Genomic DNA, 18,180 nt, shown 5'->3' on the forward strand with positions numbered 1-18,180 from the left:
ATGGCTCCGGTGCAAAGTCGACCTGAAATGGTGGGTTTTCTTTTAAAAACAGTTTTCAGTTGGGGTACATTTTACTAATCTCGCAAAATGAGGTGGATGAAGAGGTTGCAAGTACTAATAATGTGGATAGATGCTGTAATGGAAACGTTACAGAGAAAAGTATGGGTCCGAGAACGTTGCCAGCTGTGGTGGAAAAAGTGTGAGTTCTTTACAGAAAATGAATTGTTCTGCAACTTTAGGGTGTGAAAGCAAACATTTCAGTATATTTGCAATGTACTTCGCACTTGACTGTATCGCAAAACCACACAGCTATGTACAGCAATTCCTGGAGAGAGGAGGGGGAATAATGACAGTAGGCGGGGTTTTGTGTGACGTCCACCTGTGAATGCAGACACGATGGCTAGATTGCATTTACATTACACTGAGATCCGATCACAATGTGTCCTCGACTGCCTCCGAACCTGGACATGCTGATCGGATAACATTCCGTGTTTATACTTGTCTTTTCAATGTATTTGTGGACAACATCCGGATACAGGTCGCATGTTAATGCCAAGTGTAAACGTAGCCATAGCTACAGCCTGAGAGTTCTTTAGGTTTGTTTATTTGTTATTTGTTTGTTTGTCAAATTTCAAGTACACTGAGGTTTCCATAAAGCCCTGTTGAATTGCGAATTTGTGTAAACGTTGACGTCATGTATATGCATATTGCGTGAACAGTCTATAGGCATATACAGCGTTTCTTTACAAAGTGACATCGCTAACTTCTGGCCTGGCATGTATATTATAGCGTTTTTAGTCACTTTAGCGGATCGTGTGAATGGGGATCGTTTTGACAACGTCGTCATCTGTATGCGAAATACGCAAAAGAAAACTTTTCCACTTTTAAGTACATCATATTAGGGCTGTCAAGCGATGCATCTTTTTTAATCTAATTAATTACATGATGTGCCGATTAATTAAACTTACATTAATTGCACATCAAGTTTGGCAAAAAAAAATTACCCCCAAATGTCACATTTATGTTCAGTTAGTGTGACCCTCATGAACTTTTAGTTTGTTTGTCTTCAACACATCAGTCACATGTCTTCCTTTGTTCTATTTTTCCGCCACTCATCAGTCACCATGGACACTAATCCTCCATCACAGCTGCTCCTCATTTATCTAATTTAGTTCCTTTGTTTTAAGTCTTCAGTGTTGGTCCTTTTTTGTGTTAACAGTAGGCTACACATTGTTCATCTTTAGTTTTATTAAACTACGTTGATAATTTGATCCTGTCTTTAGTCCTTCATCCTGTGACAAAATGATTATTTTTTGTATTTTTTTTAAATCAACATAGAATGTTTTACAAGTAAACTTTTAGGATACATGGCCATGATTTATTTATTTTTTGCATCTGAATTGTTATTTAGATTTTTTTTTTTTTTTTTTTTTTTTTTTTGATATTTCCAGACCAAAAGAGTTTGGTTACCAACATTCTTCAAAATATATTTTATATTCCGCAAAGATAGACACACAGGTCATACAAGTTTCAAACAACATGGGGGTGAGTAAATGTAAATAGACAGAATTTATTACTGTTTCTTACAAAATTATTTCTTACAAAATATGATTATTTATTTTAAATGATACTATAAAAAAAAACTGCCAGTAGGTGTTGGTAAATGTCTAAATGAGTGAGTCATTCAAATGGCTGATTTATTCAGGAATGCAGTAGGCTGCGTTTAACTGCACTTTTAGATGTACAGTATTGATAGCAATGTTGGGTAACACTTTATTTTACAGTGTCCTTGTTACATAGGTTACATGTATTTACCATAGTAATTTATGCATAATTACATGCAACTAACCCTGAACCAAATCCTAATGCTACCCTAACCCTATAGTAAGTACATGTAGTTGCTTAATATTACTCAGTACTTAAATATATAATTACACTGTAACAATGACACCTTAAAATAAAGTGTAACCCAATGTTGCTTAAACAACAACAAGCATTTTTCTGATCTGGATAAACTTAGCATGTGACAATGACACCAGATATAAGCCTTAAACACAGCCATGTTCCAAATAACGACTGGGCTAAATAACCTTAAAATTACCATGTTTCCAATAGCAACTAACAGCGTTCAGAGCAGTGGTTCTCAAACTTTGTTGGTCGCGCCCCCCTTTAAGCCTTTAAAAAAAAAATCTGAGCATGTTTCCAAAAGCACCAGATAGCCTTAGCACAAGCATGTTTGCAATAGCTACCAAATAGCCTTAAGTCAAGTCAAGTCACCTTTATTTATATAGCGCTTTTTACAATACAGATTGTTTCAAAGCAGCTTCACAGTGATAACATGAAAATAATTCAACAAAGTTTGTTTGTCGGAGTCATCATGCCGGTATGGAGACGAGTTTGTTGAGGATCAGTGCTGATGGCTGTCGTGTCAATGAGGCCTTCACAGGGCTGATGAGGCTGGCACTTCAGGGATGAGTGGTGGATGGATCCAGGTGCAGGTCCACCATCTGATCTGGATACGGCCCGGATCCGGCTGACATCAGTAAACCTCAGAATAAACAGAATTCTTCTCATGATGTAACGAGTACATCAGGTGTTACAGGAAGTGTCCCCGGTTCCGGCTGACCTAATCTATGCAGCCTAATAATCATTTAACTGATTTGAATAATAGAAATGTAATGTTCTATATGAATGCCAGGTAAAAGAGATGCATTTTTAGTCTAGATTTAAACTGACAGAGTGTGTCTGCTTCCCGGACAATGTTTGGAAGACTGTTCCACAGTTTTGGTGCTAAATAGGAGAAGGATCTACCGCCAGCAGTCGATTTTGAAATTCTAGGTACTATCAACTGGCTGGAATTTTGAGATCGCAATAGACGAGAAGGACTATAATGTGTTAAGAGCTCGCTCAAGTACTGGGTAGCTAAACCATTTAGTGCTCTGTAAGTAGTCAGCAATATTTTAAAATGTATACAATGTTTAATAGGGAGCCAATGCAGTGTTGACAGAACTGGGCTAATATGGTCATACTTCCTGGTTCTAGTAAGAACTCTAGCTGCTGCGTTTTGGACCAACTGGACTTTGTTTATTAAGCGTGCAGGCTAACCACCCAGTGGAGCATTACAATAATCTAGCCTTGAGGTCATGAACGCATGAACTAACTGTTCCGCATTTTTCATTGAAAGCATATGTCGTAATTTAGATATATTTTTAAGATGTAAGAATGCGGTTTTACAGATGCTAGAAACATCAAAGATTGGTATCAAAGAGCACACCCAGGTTCCTAACCGAAGACGAAGACTTGACAGAGCAGCCACCAATTGTTAGACAGTATATACTGGTAAATACGTGCAGAGGTTTTTTGCCCAATAATTAGAAACTCAGAATTTCAGAATTAAGTAGTAAGAAATTACTAGTCATCCAATTTTTTACATCAGCTATGCATTCCATTAATTTTGTGAATTGGTGCGTTTCATCGGGGTGCAAAGAAATATAGAGCTGAGTATCATCAGCCTACCAGTGAAAACTAATTACATGCTTCCTAATGATATCTCCAAAGGGTAGCATGTACAGAGTGAACAGCAACGGTCCTAGTACTGATCCTTGTGGTACGCCATACTGGACTTTTGATCGATAAGACATCTCTTAATTTACTGCTACAAACTGATAATGGTCAGCTACATAAACCATGCTAGTGCAATTCCACTAATGCCAAAATAGTGCACTAATGCTAACCTAACCCTAACCTAACCCTAACCCTTCGAGTCTATTCAAAAGAATGTTGTGGTCGATGGTATCAAATGCAGCACTAAGATCCAGTAACACTAATAGAGAGATACAACCAAGATCGGATGATAAGAGCAAATAATTTGTGACTCTAATGAGAGCAGTCTCAGTACTATGATATGGTCTAAATCCTGACAGGAAATCCTCGCAGATACCATACCTTTCTAAAAAGGAACATAGTTTTGAGGATACTGCCTTTTCTATTAGTTTTGACAGAAAAGGTAAATTCGAGATCGGCCTGTAATTGACTAATTCTGTGGGATCAAGTTGTGTTTTTTTTAATAACAGGTTTAATAATAGCCAGCTTAAAAGTTTTCAGTACATATCCTAGTGACAAAGATGAATTAATGATATTAAGAAGAGGATCTATGACCTCTGAAAGCATCTCTTTCAATAGCTTAGTCGGTATATAGGGTCTAACATACATTGGGCCCTATTTTAACGATCTGGAACGCAAGTATTAAGCGCAAAATGCAAGTAACTTTGTGGGCGGGTCTTGGGCGTTGTTGCTATTAGGGCCTGTTCACATATCGCGTCTTTTGCGCGCGCAAGTTCGTTATTTCAAATGTAGGCGCGCGGTATGCGCGCTCATAATGGAAGCGACGCGGTCGCGGTGCGACGCACTCGTTTTTTCCAAGCGCATCCGCGCCGCATCGAGATAAAAACATCTCAACTTTTCAGAATGCCGCAAGCGCACCGCAGGTCACGTGACAAGAACCAACATGACATCATGACTTTGCGTAAACATACACGCCACTTTCAAGTCAAAAGTGGCGTGTTATTTAGCTCGCATTTTGAGCTATCCGCGTGTATGTTCATGCCGAAACGAACCGTCATCTTCCGCGTGTATGTCTACGCCGTTAAATGTCCGAGCGAAACGGAGCAAAATGTACGTGAAATTAATCATGTTGGTCCCCTTTGGAAAACGTGTAGATGTCACAGTTTAACAGCCTCAGACGTGAATCTTACACGTACCATTATCCCCGGACGTTTGCTAATCCTACCATCTAATCATAACCATTTCTTAAAACTACGTAGGCTACAATTATAAAGAAAAACAACAGACAGACAAATATAATCACAATAATTTATTTAATGAGAAAATGTCAAAATCGGTACCAAAAGTTGTTCACGTGACGATGTGTCCTCTCTGGCAGTGGTTTTGTATGAGGTAACAGAGCAGAATTTAACTTATTAATTCAAATCCATGAAAATGTTAATCCGTCTTCGGTTTGGTTCGCTCTGAGGGCTGCCGCCTGCGCGGCAGTGCGCGCTTCATTTCAAATGTGAATGTGCATGACGCAATCTGTGACGAAGCAGGCGAGGCGAGAGCCAATGAGCGTTTGATATTACTGCCGTAACCATAGTAACCTGTCGTAACGCTTCTTGAGGGCGCAATTTTTGAATTTGAATTCATAACAAGCGCGGGGTTTGACGTTTACGGTCAAGATGACGATTACTGGATAAAGGGCTGAGTTTGGATCTTTTTCTTGCAAATAATGGATTCTGAAGGTTTGGATTACATCAAGCTAATAAAATTGGTGTATTTTGTGAATCGATGTTGTGTTGTAAGGTTAATTATTGTGATTATACATTTTAATATTGTCCATAAAATGGGTATGTTTAGGTGTGGGAGTACAGTTAAGGGATCTTACATTTATAATCTATACATGGTATTAACCCCAGTGACGGGTAGGTTTAGGGACGGAGTTGGGGTAGGTCATATTTATAATGTAACGTTAAGTCAACGGCGTTGATAAACACGCTGAAAAGCGATTATGCGTGTTGATAGCTCGCCAAAAATGGAAATCGAATTCGCGTGTCATACATACGCCATTTCATGAGATCAGCCTGCAAGAACCAAGCTTAGCAACGACAGACGCCTTCGGAGCGCAACCACCCAAACGCTTTGGAAAAAGGAGAACGCGGCGCGCCTAGCGTTTTCTATGCGTTTTTAGGCGCGATATGTGAACGCCGCCTTATACCGGCGGGATAAATGACTCTTGCGCCCGACGCAAATCTTAAATGGGTTGGTCTGAAGTAGCTTCATTATTCATAGGTGTGGTTTGGGCGTAACGTGAAATAAACCAATCAGAGTGATATCTCACATGCGCTTTTTCCATGGCGGATTGAGCAATCTACTATTGTAACGGCGGATTTGCCAGGCGCGTGCCAGGAGCGGTTCACAGCCGAGGAGAGCAACGCTCTCGTCACGGCCGTAAAACACAGAGAAGTGACATTGGGGATGGAGAAACCCACCCAAATTAACTTCGGTTAAACAGGCGTATGATAATTTGGGTAAATGTGTAAGCTAGATGTATGCTTTTATAATAAATTGTCTGTCTATCTATCTATCTATCTATCTATTGTAAAAATTTATGATTTGCAAAAATGAAAACTGCTGCTTCTGTGTAGATTAGAGAATCAAAGTGTATGCGCGTTGTGCACACGCTACATTGAATTATGGCCAAGCATGCGCCCTTAAAATAGCATATAATAACATGCGCAAGGCGCCACTGACTTTAAACTAGTTTTTTTCGGTCAGTGGCGGAATTGTTTTCTAAACCTGCAAAATAGCATGAGGGAACGTTTGCGCCAGAACACGCCTCCTCTTTGCGCTGAACCGCCCCCGGGGAGCGCAAGTGTATTTCTTAGTTTACCGACGTGCGTCTGTGGAGGGAAAAGTCCGCTGTGCGCGGGTGCAAAATAGGAATGATACATGCGTCGGTGTACAAAGTCAATTGCGCTGGGTGCAAGATAGGGCCCCATTAAGAACAAGCATGTTTCAATAACAACAGATAGCCTTTAGAGCAATAATATTTCCAATTCACTATAGCTTTAAGAACGCTGCGTTTCCAAGAACTAGATAGACCAAGTGTGTCCGATACCCAACAGAATCAATGCTGAACTGACTCAACTGAATAGTGTTTACTATGTATTTTTTAAAGCTGTGCCAAAGCAGAAATGATTGTGTTTGCACCATGAATTGTTATTTCCTAACTATCACTGCAAGTTGCTTGAATCTGTGCTGCATAGTGCTAAAAGGACAGCATACAACGCGTGCAGTTGCCATGACAACAGATAAGTAACGCATATAGCAAATATGATCGCATAAGCCTAGCAAGAGCATTTTAATGAAATCGAATATATTAGCCCAAGCAACACGGATAGCATTAGCAACAAGCATGTTGCCAATACCCTGGATTGCTTTTAGCAATGTGCATTAAAAAAGAACTTAGCTTAGCTTCGTGAAGACTTTCAGAGATGAATGGAGAGTGGAATCACATCGAGTTCTGTGTCAAAAATGCAGCGATGTGAGAAGCAATGCAAACTGAGGTCACTGCGATAGCTGCTGATAATACGGAAGGAGCTTATATATGTTTACAGTGATAAACCCACCTAAAAAGCAAAGCCTGTGTCACTAGTTATAGGCTGATACAAAATCTCACTTTGAGACTGATATTCAGTCTCTTATTTCCTGGATGGCTGCCAGTTTCTCAGATGTTCTCTGATGATCCATCCTGACATTTCACACAGATAATCCTGTTGTGTCATTTTCTTTACAGCTCTATAGTGTAATGTTTAATTTATGGCTTCAATACACGCTGCACGTAATAGCAGTCTGTCTCTGCAGAGACAATAGGAACTTGTGTGACATTCTTTCTAATGTCCCCAATGCCTTTTCACTTCATTTCCAGATGGAGATAATGCTTAATGAAAAGTTTAATGAGAATCTTCTCTGCCATTCAACTTTTTGTCACTCTACAGCTACTCATCAGCCATAGATTTCAATTTAATTGCCAGACACTGACGTTTATGGGAGCAAACAGCACTCAGTATTCATTTGAATAGTAGCCATTCACAACAACACACCATGTATTGCACATTATATAGCTATGTTTTATTTATGTAACACTCTTATGTAGTTTTATTTGCACTGCAATCTGGAAATATTATATCAGTGTCTTCCTTCAGCATTCTTTTCTTAGACAGTGGGCAGGAGGTAACAAGTTCTATTCAGGATAATTTATCTCTCTCTTTCTCTAGTTATTTATTATGTTTTCATCATTACATTTTACATAATTTTTCCTGCGTTAGGGTTATTGTGAACAATCCAGTATTGTGAAAAATCTTTTTTAATATTAAACATATATAACCAATGTTCTTAGGTAAACTGGACTTAACATCATGTAGTTCAGTTGATGTTTTAATATTTTAACACAATAAATAAAAAAAAGAATAAAATGACCAGAAACCTTCATCTGACAGTGTTAAATACTGAGGGAGTTGACAAAAACTGAGTTGACAAAGGTCCAACTGAGGTAACAACAACCAATTGAACAAGACATCTAGTTAATTTTTAAGCTAATATTTAATTACAGTACAGTCTAATTTTGTGCCTCCAGTAGCTCACAGAATACAAAAAGGCTATGTTAGGTTGAGTGTAATGGTAAGCATTATTATGTGCCGCCCTGTGGCAGCAACTAAAGGATCTAGAAAACGCATCAATTACGTACATTTTATTTGTGCCGACCTGCATGACTTAAGCAGTGGGAAACCAGTTGACAAAACTGAATATTTGTCCACCTTAACCACAATGTTGTAGAGTGGAACTATTTGTTTGTTTTTCCTCAGTTGTAGCTGCCTTAATAAACATATCAAAAATGCCAAGATACTTAAAAACATAACTTTGACAAAACAAAAGATAATTTTGGAATAATTAAGGTTTTTAATGTTTTTAAAATAAGTCATTTATGTTCCCCAAGGCTGCTTTTATTTAATTAAAAATACAGTAATATTAAAGAACAATTGAAGAAAGTTTTGAGAACATGTTGCCCATAATATTTTCTTATGAATGTTATTGTGGTTTCAGAGAAACACATATTTCCTGTAGGGTGTTTACTCGCCTTCCCTTGTGTTTACTCTCATCAGGTATAAGGATGTGTCTATTTAACCTATGACACTGTGCGCATTGGCATACATCCCAGTGTGGAGAGCTTTCATTTTGAGGTGAAATCAACTAAAACACTTTACAAAATAAAGTGGTGTATACCTGTATAATAAATGCGCCTGTCCTTGAAACACTCTCAAATGTTCAGCTCACTTTCTAATCACATTTGTAAAGCAGATTTTTTGAGACCAGACCACCACATGCATTACATTATCATGAAATGTATAGCTTTGAGCTCTACTCATGGTGGCTCTGCTATGGTAGCAGAGCCAATATCTGTATCTGTAACAATCTCAAAATGATTTGTATCTGTATCTGTATTAGGATAAATCCAGAAATGGCCAGGGCTTTAGTCAAAAGTTTGTGAAATTACATGAGGAGCTGTTTTTTAATGTAATTCTGTTACCTTCCTAGTTTTCATTGAACAAATATGCTTTGTATAACATAATATATAAATATTTTTTTTATAATTATAAAAATGCTTTAAATATCTTCTAATTAAATGTTAAATAAAAGAAAAAATGTCTTTTTTTATTTCCAGAGGAACTTTGTGTAGAGATACAGTATATATCAGGGGCCGTATTCACAAAGAATTGTAAGGCTAAAAGTAGCTCCTAACTGGCGAATTTAGGAGCAACTCCTAAAAATAATGGGCGTGTCACTCGTAACTTTAGGACTCCTAATTTTTTTGACTAAGAGTAATTCACAAAGCATTTTAGCCCTAAAAGTAGCACCTAAGCCTGGGACAGCTTAAAGGGATACTCCACTTTTTTCGGAAATATGCTCATTTTACAACTCCCCCAGAGTTAAACAGTTGAGTTTTACCGTTTTAGAATCCATTCAGCCGAACTCCGGGTCTGACGGTACCACTTTTAGCATAGCTTACATAGGTACAGCAGGCGTAATGATATGACGCAGCGCCTGATAATAGTCCCCAGCTCGGTAGCCTATTATCAGGCGGCAGGCGCTGCGTCATATCATTACGCCTGCTGTACCCATGGTACGGCCGCACAGTTCCTTGATTATTACGCCGGAATGAGAGTATAGTTCCTAGCCATATAGGCTTAGAAAATCGCAACTTTTCATTTTCCGTCGATCTTAGTACACGGTTTAACTACAGAAGAGTCAAGTTTTAAATAGGAGAAATATTGAAACTCGTTGGTCATTTTGAAAGAAATGCTACTGGACTCATCAGAATCAATGATCTATGCTAAGCTATGCTAAAAGTGGTACCGCCAGACCCGGAGTTCGGCTGAATGGATTCTAAAACGGTAAAACTCATCTGTTTAACTCTGGGGGAGTTGTAAAATGAGCATATTTCCGAAAAAAGTGGAGTATCCCTTTAAAAGAAGTCGAGAGGACTCCTAACTCACTAAGACCTATTCACAAACCGCTTTTTGTGGCATTTCACGTTGCGATGTTTTGAAATGCGTATCCAACGGCTACAGGAGCTTCCAATCGCAAGGGAACAATTTTGCATTGTCGGCATAACTAGGGATGCAATAACGCCACCAACAACAACCAAAACTAGGCTACTCATTGCATGTAAACTAATTGTAACTTTTCAACTTCTCTTTGCAAATGTAGGCAGAGGCATATAGTGACAGATTAATTCAATAATGTTGCAAAGATATTGCATCAATCCATATGTTTCATTAGGCTACTAGGCTATTTGTTTTGCCTTACTCTTTATTCATTTAGGCTTTTTATTCAGTTATTTATCATCTTCCGTCCTTCGCACTACTTGTGTAGCGCACGCATTCTCAGACCTGTCACCTGTCACTCATCATCGTAGGGGAGGTGTTTGGAATCATTCCCGCGTTACAATCATCAGCCAATCAAGGTGATCACTTCAGTCAAGCTCGTGCATGAGTAATGACGTCATCCATAGCAACAAAGACTCACTCTTAGTTTAGGAGTTGTCATTTTTCTTTACTAAGAGTAGGTCTGAAAGGCGTTGTGAATAACTTTTAAGAGAAAACTCCTAACTAAAATCTTTTAGTGCGATTTAGGAGTACTCCTAGTGGTAAGATAAAATGCTTTGTGAATACGACCCCAGGACAAATCAACAACATGTATGTTAGACCCTATGTCGACTAAACTACTGAAAGAGATGCTTCCAGAGGTCATAAATCCTCTTCTTAATATCATTATTTCATCTTTGTCATTAGGATACGTATAAAAACTTTTAAGCTGGCTATGATTAAACCGCTTGTTAAAAAACTGCAACTTGATCGTACAGAATTAGTCAATTACAGGCCGATCTCGAATCTACCTGACAAAGGGGAACCAGGGATTACACGGATATTATGTCATTGACAGGCGACAAGTGAACAGGGACGGGTACTTGTAAAAATTGTGAATTTCTCTGAATTTACAAATTCTTGGAAACATTTAGGATAATGGAAGTACACAATTGAAAGAAATACACCACTGTGGTGTTTTTTAACACAAGTGGTTTTTGGATATTTTGATACAAAATTCTTACATATTGACCTTTAACAATATGGACAAAATGTATATTACTATAATATTTAAAAAAACAGCACATGAATCGTGTGCCACTTCTAAAAAATCTATTTACCACTTCTATAATTCAAAGTGACATCAAAAACCACAAATCTCTTTACTCTAAGGCTAATAAATGTGTCACAATCAGCTGTTGGGACATTATTTAATAGAACGAAATAACTCCATGGTTTTCTGTCATTTACTCTGAAAAGCTATTTAAATAAGTGCATTGACAGTGCTGTCTGTCACTGATTGTGTCTTTAATGATTATGAAGTTAATCACAATTTTTTTAGAGGGGCTGGGTGGATAAAAGACTGAAGCCCCCTAAAAAGGCCCCTGGTTTGAACTTCAAGTGTGAATGAGATTTGACAGGTATGGCAGAAGGGATCTTTCAGTGATTTTTTTTTTTGTTTTTTTTTTTTTTTTTTTCACACAAAGATATGACTTCAGAAATCATCAGTCTTCAAAAGTTTTCAGAAGTCATATTGACTGCTTTTACAGTGTTTTTTTGTTTTTGTTTTGTTTTTGGAGCTTGACCAATTACAATTTTAATTTCAATGTATTGAAAAAAGCAACTATACCATTCTGCTGCATTTCCCTTTTTTGTAACATGAAAAGAAACTCAAAACAGGCTTTGAATGATATGAGGAGTAAATGATAACAACATTTTTATTTTGAACTATTCCTTTAAATAAATTGGTTCTCAGCAAGTGGGTCCTGATCTAAAAATATGTCACAGACCTATAAGGGACATAACAGGGGAACAAATTATACAGTGCAAACATATTTAGGGCATATAATAAATTCATATCTAACCAGGAACAAAGCTACACAGTGTAAAAGAAAATACTACTCAGACAACATAAAATATGGGTTCACTAGGAACAAGGATGAACTTGTGTGCCAAGAATTGTCTGCATTATTTTGTGCAGTGAGTTATCGGCTACCGAGGGAATGATGCCGTCTAAATTAAAAAGACATTTTAGAAAACAAACACTCAGACAACAAAGACAAGCTTGAAGAAAAAAAAAAAAAGATTATGGTAATATTATTAAATTACATAAAATGCCATTAATTACAATGTATTAAATTCATACTTAATGCTAATTGAATTATTGCGTATATTAATACATTTCAGTGTTTCATTCCATGGACATTTTTGTTCACTTTTGTTTAAGAATTAATCCCCCGGTTTCACAGACAAGGCTTAAAACTAGTCCCAGATTAAAATGCATGTTTGAGCTGAAAACAACTTGCTTTCAGCTCAATCTTAAAATATGTCAGTGCCATTGTTTTGTCTCAAGTTCTGTTTTTTTTTCTAAGGCACATTTTTAAATCTACTTTAATGTCCTAATTGAACTAAGGCCTAATCCTGGCTTAATCTAAGCCCTGTCTGTGAAACCAGGCCAATACTGTTTTAGGCTGCAACCATAAGGTCACTTCAAAAGATGGCATCGTCCGTTCACATCATTTCCCAGTCACTGCTTGTCAGCTTTTAAAATATATTAGCTAAATCAACTATAATGTCAAGCATCCATCCATCCATCCATCCATCTTCTATCGCTTATCCGGGGCCGGGTCGCGGGGGCAGCAGTCTAAGCAGGGATGCCCAGACTTCCCTCTCCCTATACATTTTCTCCAGCTCTTCCGGGGGGACACCGATGCGTTCCCAGGCCAGCCGGGAGACATAGTCTCTCCAGCGTGTCCTAGGTCTTCCCCGGGGTCTCCTCCCGGTGGGACATGCCCGGAACACCTTCCGGGAAGGCGTCCAGGAGGCATCCGGAAAAGATGCCCGAGCCACCTCAACTGGCCCCTAGCAAACTGACATTTTTAATAGATTACTCCACATTTTCTGTAATCTGCACCACAACAGGTGATGCCTGCATTGATCTAACACTTATCAATTTCCGTTCTTAGGTGTCACAACTGTCCTGACTATGACCACACTGAGTATAAGTGCCCGGAACTCACTTCCCAAGGTGGCCTATGCAACAGCCATGGACTGGTTTATGGCAGTGTGCTATGCCTTTGTCTTCTCTGCTCTCATTGAGTTTGCCACCGTCAACTACTTCACAAAGCGCAGCTGGGCCTGGGATGGCCAGAAGGAGGCCCAGGAGATGCGGGTAAGATAGACCATTTAATACGCTGGAGTAGGATGTCACAATGCTGTGAAAGTACAGTACTTCCTGTACACTTGAGTGCTTATATTCTTTTAAGTTCTTGTCATGGAGTTAATGGGTGCACTATAGGTTTGCCACCGTCCCGTAAAATATGGAATCGTGAATGGGTGTCCCTTATTTTACCACACTAAAGGTAGCAACCCTAGTGCACTTTCATTTGAAAAAATCATCAGAAAGAAGTTACCTTGTTTTCTTCAAATCAAAATTGCAGTAAGCTTTACATTTAAGCTTGTGTATTTTTATAGTGTTTCTCAGTGTAATCAATCACTGTTTCATTTTCCACTGTCAATTTTTTCACAGAGTTCCTCCAGACAATAAGCAATAAATATTCAGCATATCAATCCTAAACTAACATGGGCTTTCTTGTTAGAAAGCTTGTCACTATTGTAATTTTTTTTACAATATTGAGGTTGAGGTTCTTGCCGTTCAATAAGTTTAAGGGCTGCCAACCTTCTCTCTTTTTCCACCACCGCTTTTGCTTGCTCTTGATTATTGCCACCCTCTGTCCTGGCCCTGATAACCTCTGAGAAATGAAGTGCTTAGAGCTAATGAATGTGAATTGCTGCAGAGAAAGCTCAGCGAGGTGCCGCATTGCTCACAGTATGAGGAGATATTGTACCTGGGAATCACTAATATAAATTCCTGTTTTGTTCTCTTGTTGTAACCCATGCTTAATCTATCGAGAAACACTTTACTTCTTCATTAACTGTTCAATAGAATAGAAATGTTGTGTTTCTCCAGAAAGTATCGAGAACAGCTGCAGAGTCTCTTCGAAGAGAGTACAATGCAAAACTGATAGCACGTATAGGCTTGGACAATAGAAGTTGAAGCCGGGTGTTAAAAATGTAGTATTGAAGAAAAAGGTGACAATTTATGTATAATATGGATGAAAAACTTTTTCTAACATAATTTAGTTGAATAAATTCTCATTTTCACAACCCATTCCTTTATGGAAGTTTGGGGGAATGTTTACAAAAAGTTTAGTTAACGACTATGGGTGCTCCGAATGATCGGCTATCGGCCGATCGGCAATCTCTCAATTTGCCAATCATGAACTTGAGAGGTACGGCATGACTTGCAGTGGCGTCGTCTCAATCTCTGTCGGCGCAGGAAAAATAATTCTAATACTGAAGGTGAGATACTTTATTAAATAAATCAGTAATTTGAAAACTTTCTGTGAGAAGTGATTTCACAAATGGCACGAGATAATCAGTGCTCTCTCTCTCTAAATGGGTAAATGGCTTCACATCACTACATCACACACTACATAAGCGAATTGCACGCTGCACAGGTGACGGAATTGTCACTTTTTAAACCATTCAGTAGGCCTACTCGCACGCTCTCTGAGAGACGGGGCACTCATGCACGCTCAAGGCGTGCACACATAAAGCTGCCTAACAGCTCAATTATCAAAATGCGCTTTAATAGTTAAATACACACATGTACAAAATTACTGTCTTGCCAAGTTTTCACGTAAACACCGTCGGTTCTGTCTTAAATAAAAGTAAACAGTCGATAAAGAAAACGCATGTGTAAAGGGCCTTTCCCACTGAGCGCGATTAAACGGTGCGAATGTACGTCGCGATGATGAAACAATAGATCTCTATGGAGCTATTCACATATCTATTCTATAGCTATTCATCAATCGCAGCACGACAAAGTGAGATTTTTCCCGGAAGGGAGAAGAGAATGGATGTTGAGTGTTATCATTGGTGTCTGAGAACAGATTTATTCTTACACATTCTTTATATAGATTATCATTTCTATTCATGTTCCACGGAATTATGCAATCTGAAGAGCTTGAAATGGCATAGAGCACAGTGTTAATTTCGTTAATGAAAACTATGACAAAAAATTTCTTTTTTTTTAAGACAAGACGATGAGATACCATACCCACGTCATTAAACGATAACTGTGACTATATCAACACATGCAATATCGTTGACGAAAAAAACGAGACTGAAATGTTTTTTTTTTTTAAAGAAAAAAAAACTTGACCAAAACCACTTGTCTTTGTCGAATAAAGGAGGAGACAACACATTACAGGGTGTTTTTACGAGCATTCATGCTTACGGTTGCCAGATTTCAATAATTTAAACTCCAGTCAGAGGTCTTTTTCTGTTAAAAGAACACGTTTTCTACCCGGTCTTTTCAATAGTATCTGGCAACCATGTCTGGCTCTCTATAGGGGAGAGTGGGGTGATTTGTGCCAGGGGGGGGAAGTAGTTCCACCCTTGTTTCTGGAAAACCATAGAAGAAATTGGTCATGTGACCACATCATTTTGAAAAGCAATCACTTTTACTCGTCCTCCAAAGAAGAGAGACACATGGCATGAGAGTTAAGCATATTTTAGTGCAAAAAAATGTTTTTTCCCTTTCAAAGTAAAATATCTATGATTAAGGTTTTTGGATTGTAGTGTCTGAACAATTATAGACAAGTTTGAAAACATTTCACACGTTTTAGTGCTTTAGTAGGCTACACAATGAGTCTATACAGTTAGCATGATGTTAGCTCTTAACTGCTGGATCATGCTAGTTTTTCAAACTTGTGGGTCCGGGGTGATTTGTGCCAAAGGGCCTGGGTTAAGTTGTGCCAGATCCAGACCACCTAGACCTACATACTCACAGGGGATAATCTTGAGAAGTGAGGAGATGGGCATGCCTCATCATTGTTTTACTTGGGCCTGCCTGCTATTCGTTTAATTTAGCTAACACTGATTTCTGTTTTGAGGTTGCACTATGTTATTAAAGAGAAGTTTTATTCCATTTTTAAGTGGCCTGTCACAATAGGATGTTTAGAAATTAACCTAGTCACTTTATTCTTATATGTTACATAGTTGACAGACAGCGCTATGTCAACAGGCATCTATTGCCAAAGCCTTTTTGCCTGAAATGATTCACAAATATCATATATTGTGTTGCTATGGTGCTCTAAATGGTTGCTAGGGCGTAGCTTCATAGCTTCACAATGATCCTGAGAGACTTATTGGTCGTCTGAGTAAAATGAGCCCACCCCCTTGTCTCTATGACACTGTGATCCAGAGTTATGTTCAATACAAAATCCCTATGCAATTGACCATAGTAGGAAAAACGCATGCTATGGTATTCCAGGGTGACAATATCTAAATAAACTTAAATTAGTAATTTTCTATTGAATTTATCTTGCTTTCATATAGCAGTATGGTTCATAACATTAAAATGTTCTATTTTACTTCAGAAATCACTGGCACAATTTACCCCCAATGTATTCCCCCAAAGGCACAACTTCCCCCGCACCAGGGGCAAGTTGTGCCATGATACCACTTTTTTTCCAAGAGCTATATTTCTGAAACAATTTATTTCAGATCCAAAGTTATTGTTCTCAGGGATGCACCACATCCTGAAATATATGTACATCCTTAAGTTGAAGGCATTACTGCCATGGCCTCACTTTAAAGTCACTTTGAGTAAAAACTGGCACAACTCACCCCACTTTCCCCTACTGTTGAAGAAGCGCGGATGATCTGAAAACACAGACAAGTAAGCTGGAGTTCAGCGATCTTCATTTGAGATTTTCTACTTAAATTAAAATGTCATTCAGTCGGACTGTGTTCTGTCACGAGCCGCTTGCGCTGTTTGAGCGACTACATCTGCGATCAAAATGCAGGCTGATATACAGCAGTGTTTTTAATGTTGATCATATTATACGGGCAAGAATGCAATGTTTCCCAAATATCCACAAGATTTCAAATGTGACATTGATTTTAAATGTTCAACAGTTCAACAAACAAAAGGGAAACTTTTGTTAAGTGATGTACTACATTAAAAACAGTATTGTCAGTAGGCTATATCATTGCTCTATTTTGCAACGAAAGCCATAGCAGAACTGCAGCACACAGCGGTGATTCATGAACGAATCTGTGGCTTTGAACGAATCGTGAGATTCAATGATCAGTTCATAAATACAGCCACTTGCTTCATTACTGAATGAATGACTCGAGGACTCACTCATAAAGACAGTGACTTACCGCCATCACCTACGGGCGATTTTAATTTAATATTTAAAAGTATCACTTCGTTTTTACCATCATTGCATATTTATTGAACATTGTTTTATTTAAAGCATTATTTATTTTATAAAGGTAAAAAATTAACTGGAAAAATCTATTAAAGGGGGCAAATATTGTTCCTTAATGGAAAAGGTGTGACTGCAGTCTAAGTGGAAAAGAGGGGACTGTACCAGGGGGTACGGCACTCTAAAAAATTGGAGAACCACTGAACTAAGGAAAAGGAATATGTAAAATTGCACCAGTGCTACTGCTAAAGAGTGCCAATGTCAATACATCCTGTTACCTTGATTCTAATTTCTCATAAGCTTAATTGAATTGGCCTAGAGAGAAAACTTATAATAACATTTTTAATAAAGACTACATATAAAATAGCTACCAAAATTAATGTCAGTAACTGCAGTTTGACTTAAAGTAATGACTAAAAGTTGACAAAAAAATGCAATGACTTTTCGTCAACTAAAACTAGACTAAAACTATGAAAGACAAAATGACTAAAATGTGACTAAGATCAATAAGCATTTTCGACTGAAGATGAAGACTAAGACTAAATGAAAAAATGGATGCCAAAATGAACACTGATAGAACGCTGTTTTCTTCCGTGCGTGTCTATTATGAGTCAGAGAGTTAATTTGCTCTAGAGCTGTCAGTCATATTATGTGATAACTCCTGCTCTTCCGAATGACGACATTGTGTTAATTTCCTC

At 38.2% G+C, this 18,180-nt stretch overlaps 1 protein-coding gene across 1 annotated transcript in view; it reads left to right on the forward strand.

Moving 5' to 3' along the window:
- Positions 1-18,180, forward strand: part of gabra3 (gamma-aminobutyric acid type A receptor subunit alpha3) — a 424,636-nt gene that overhangs the window by 361,265 nt on the left and 45,191 nt on the right. The window contains exon 9 of the mRNA XM_084386916.1: positions 13,166-13,371. Coding sequence (XP_084243042.1) covers positions 13,166-13,371 — 206 coding nt within the window. The remainder of the gene's footprint in view (positions 1-13,165; positions 13,372-18,180) is intronic.

The sequence above is a fragment of the Rutilus rutilus genome (genome assembly GCF_951802725.1).
Source record: "Rutilus rutilus genome assembly, chromosome: 18".
Lineage (NCBI taxonomy): Eukaryota > Metazoa > Chordata > Actinopteri > Cypriniformes > Leuciscidae > Rutilus > Rutilus rutilus.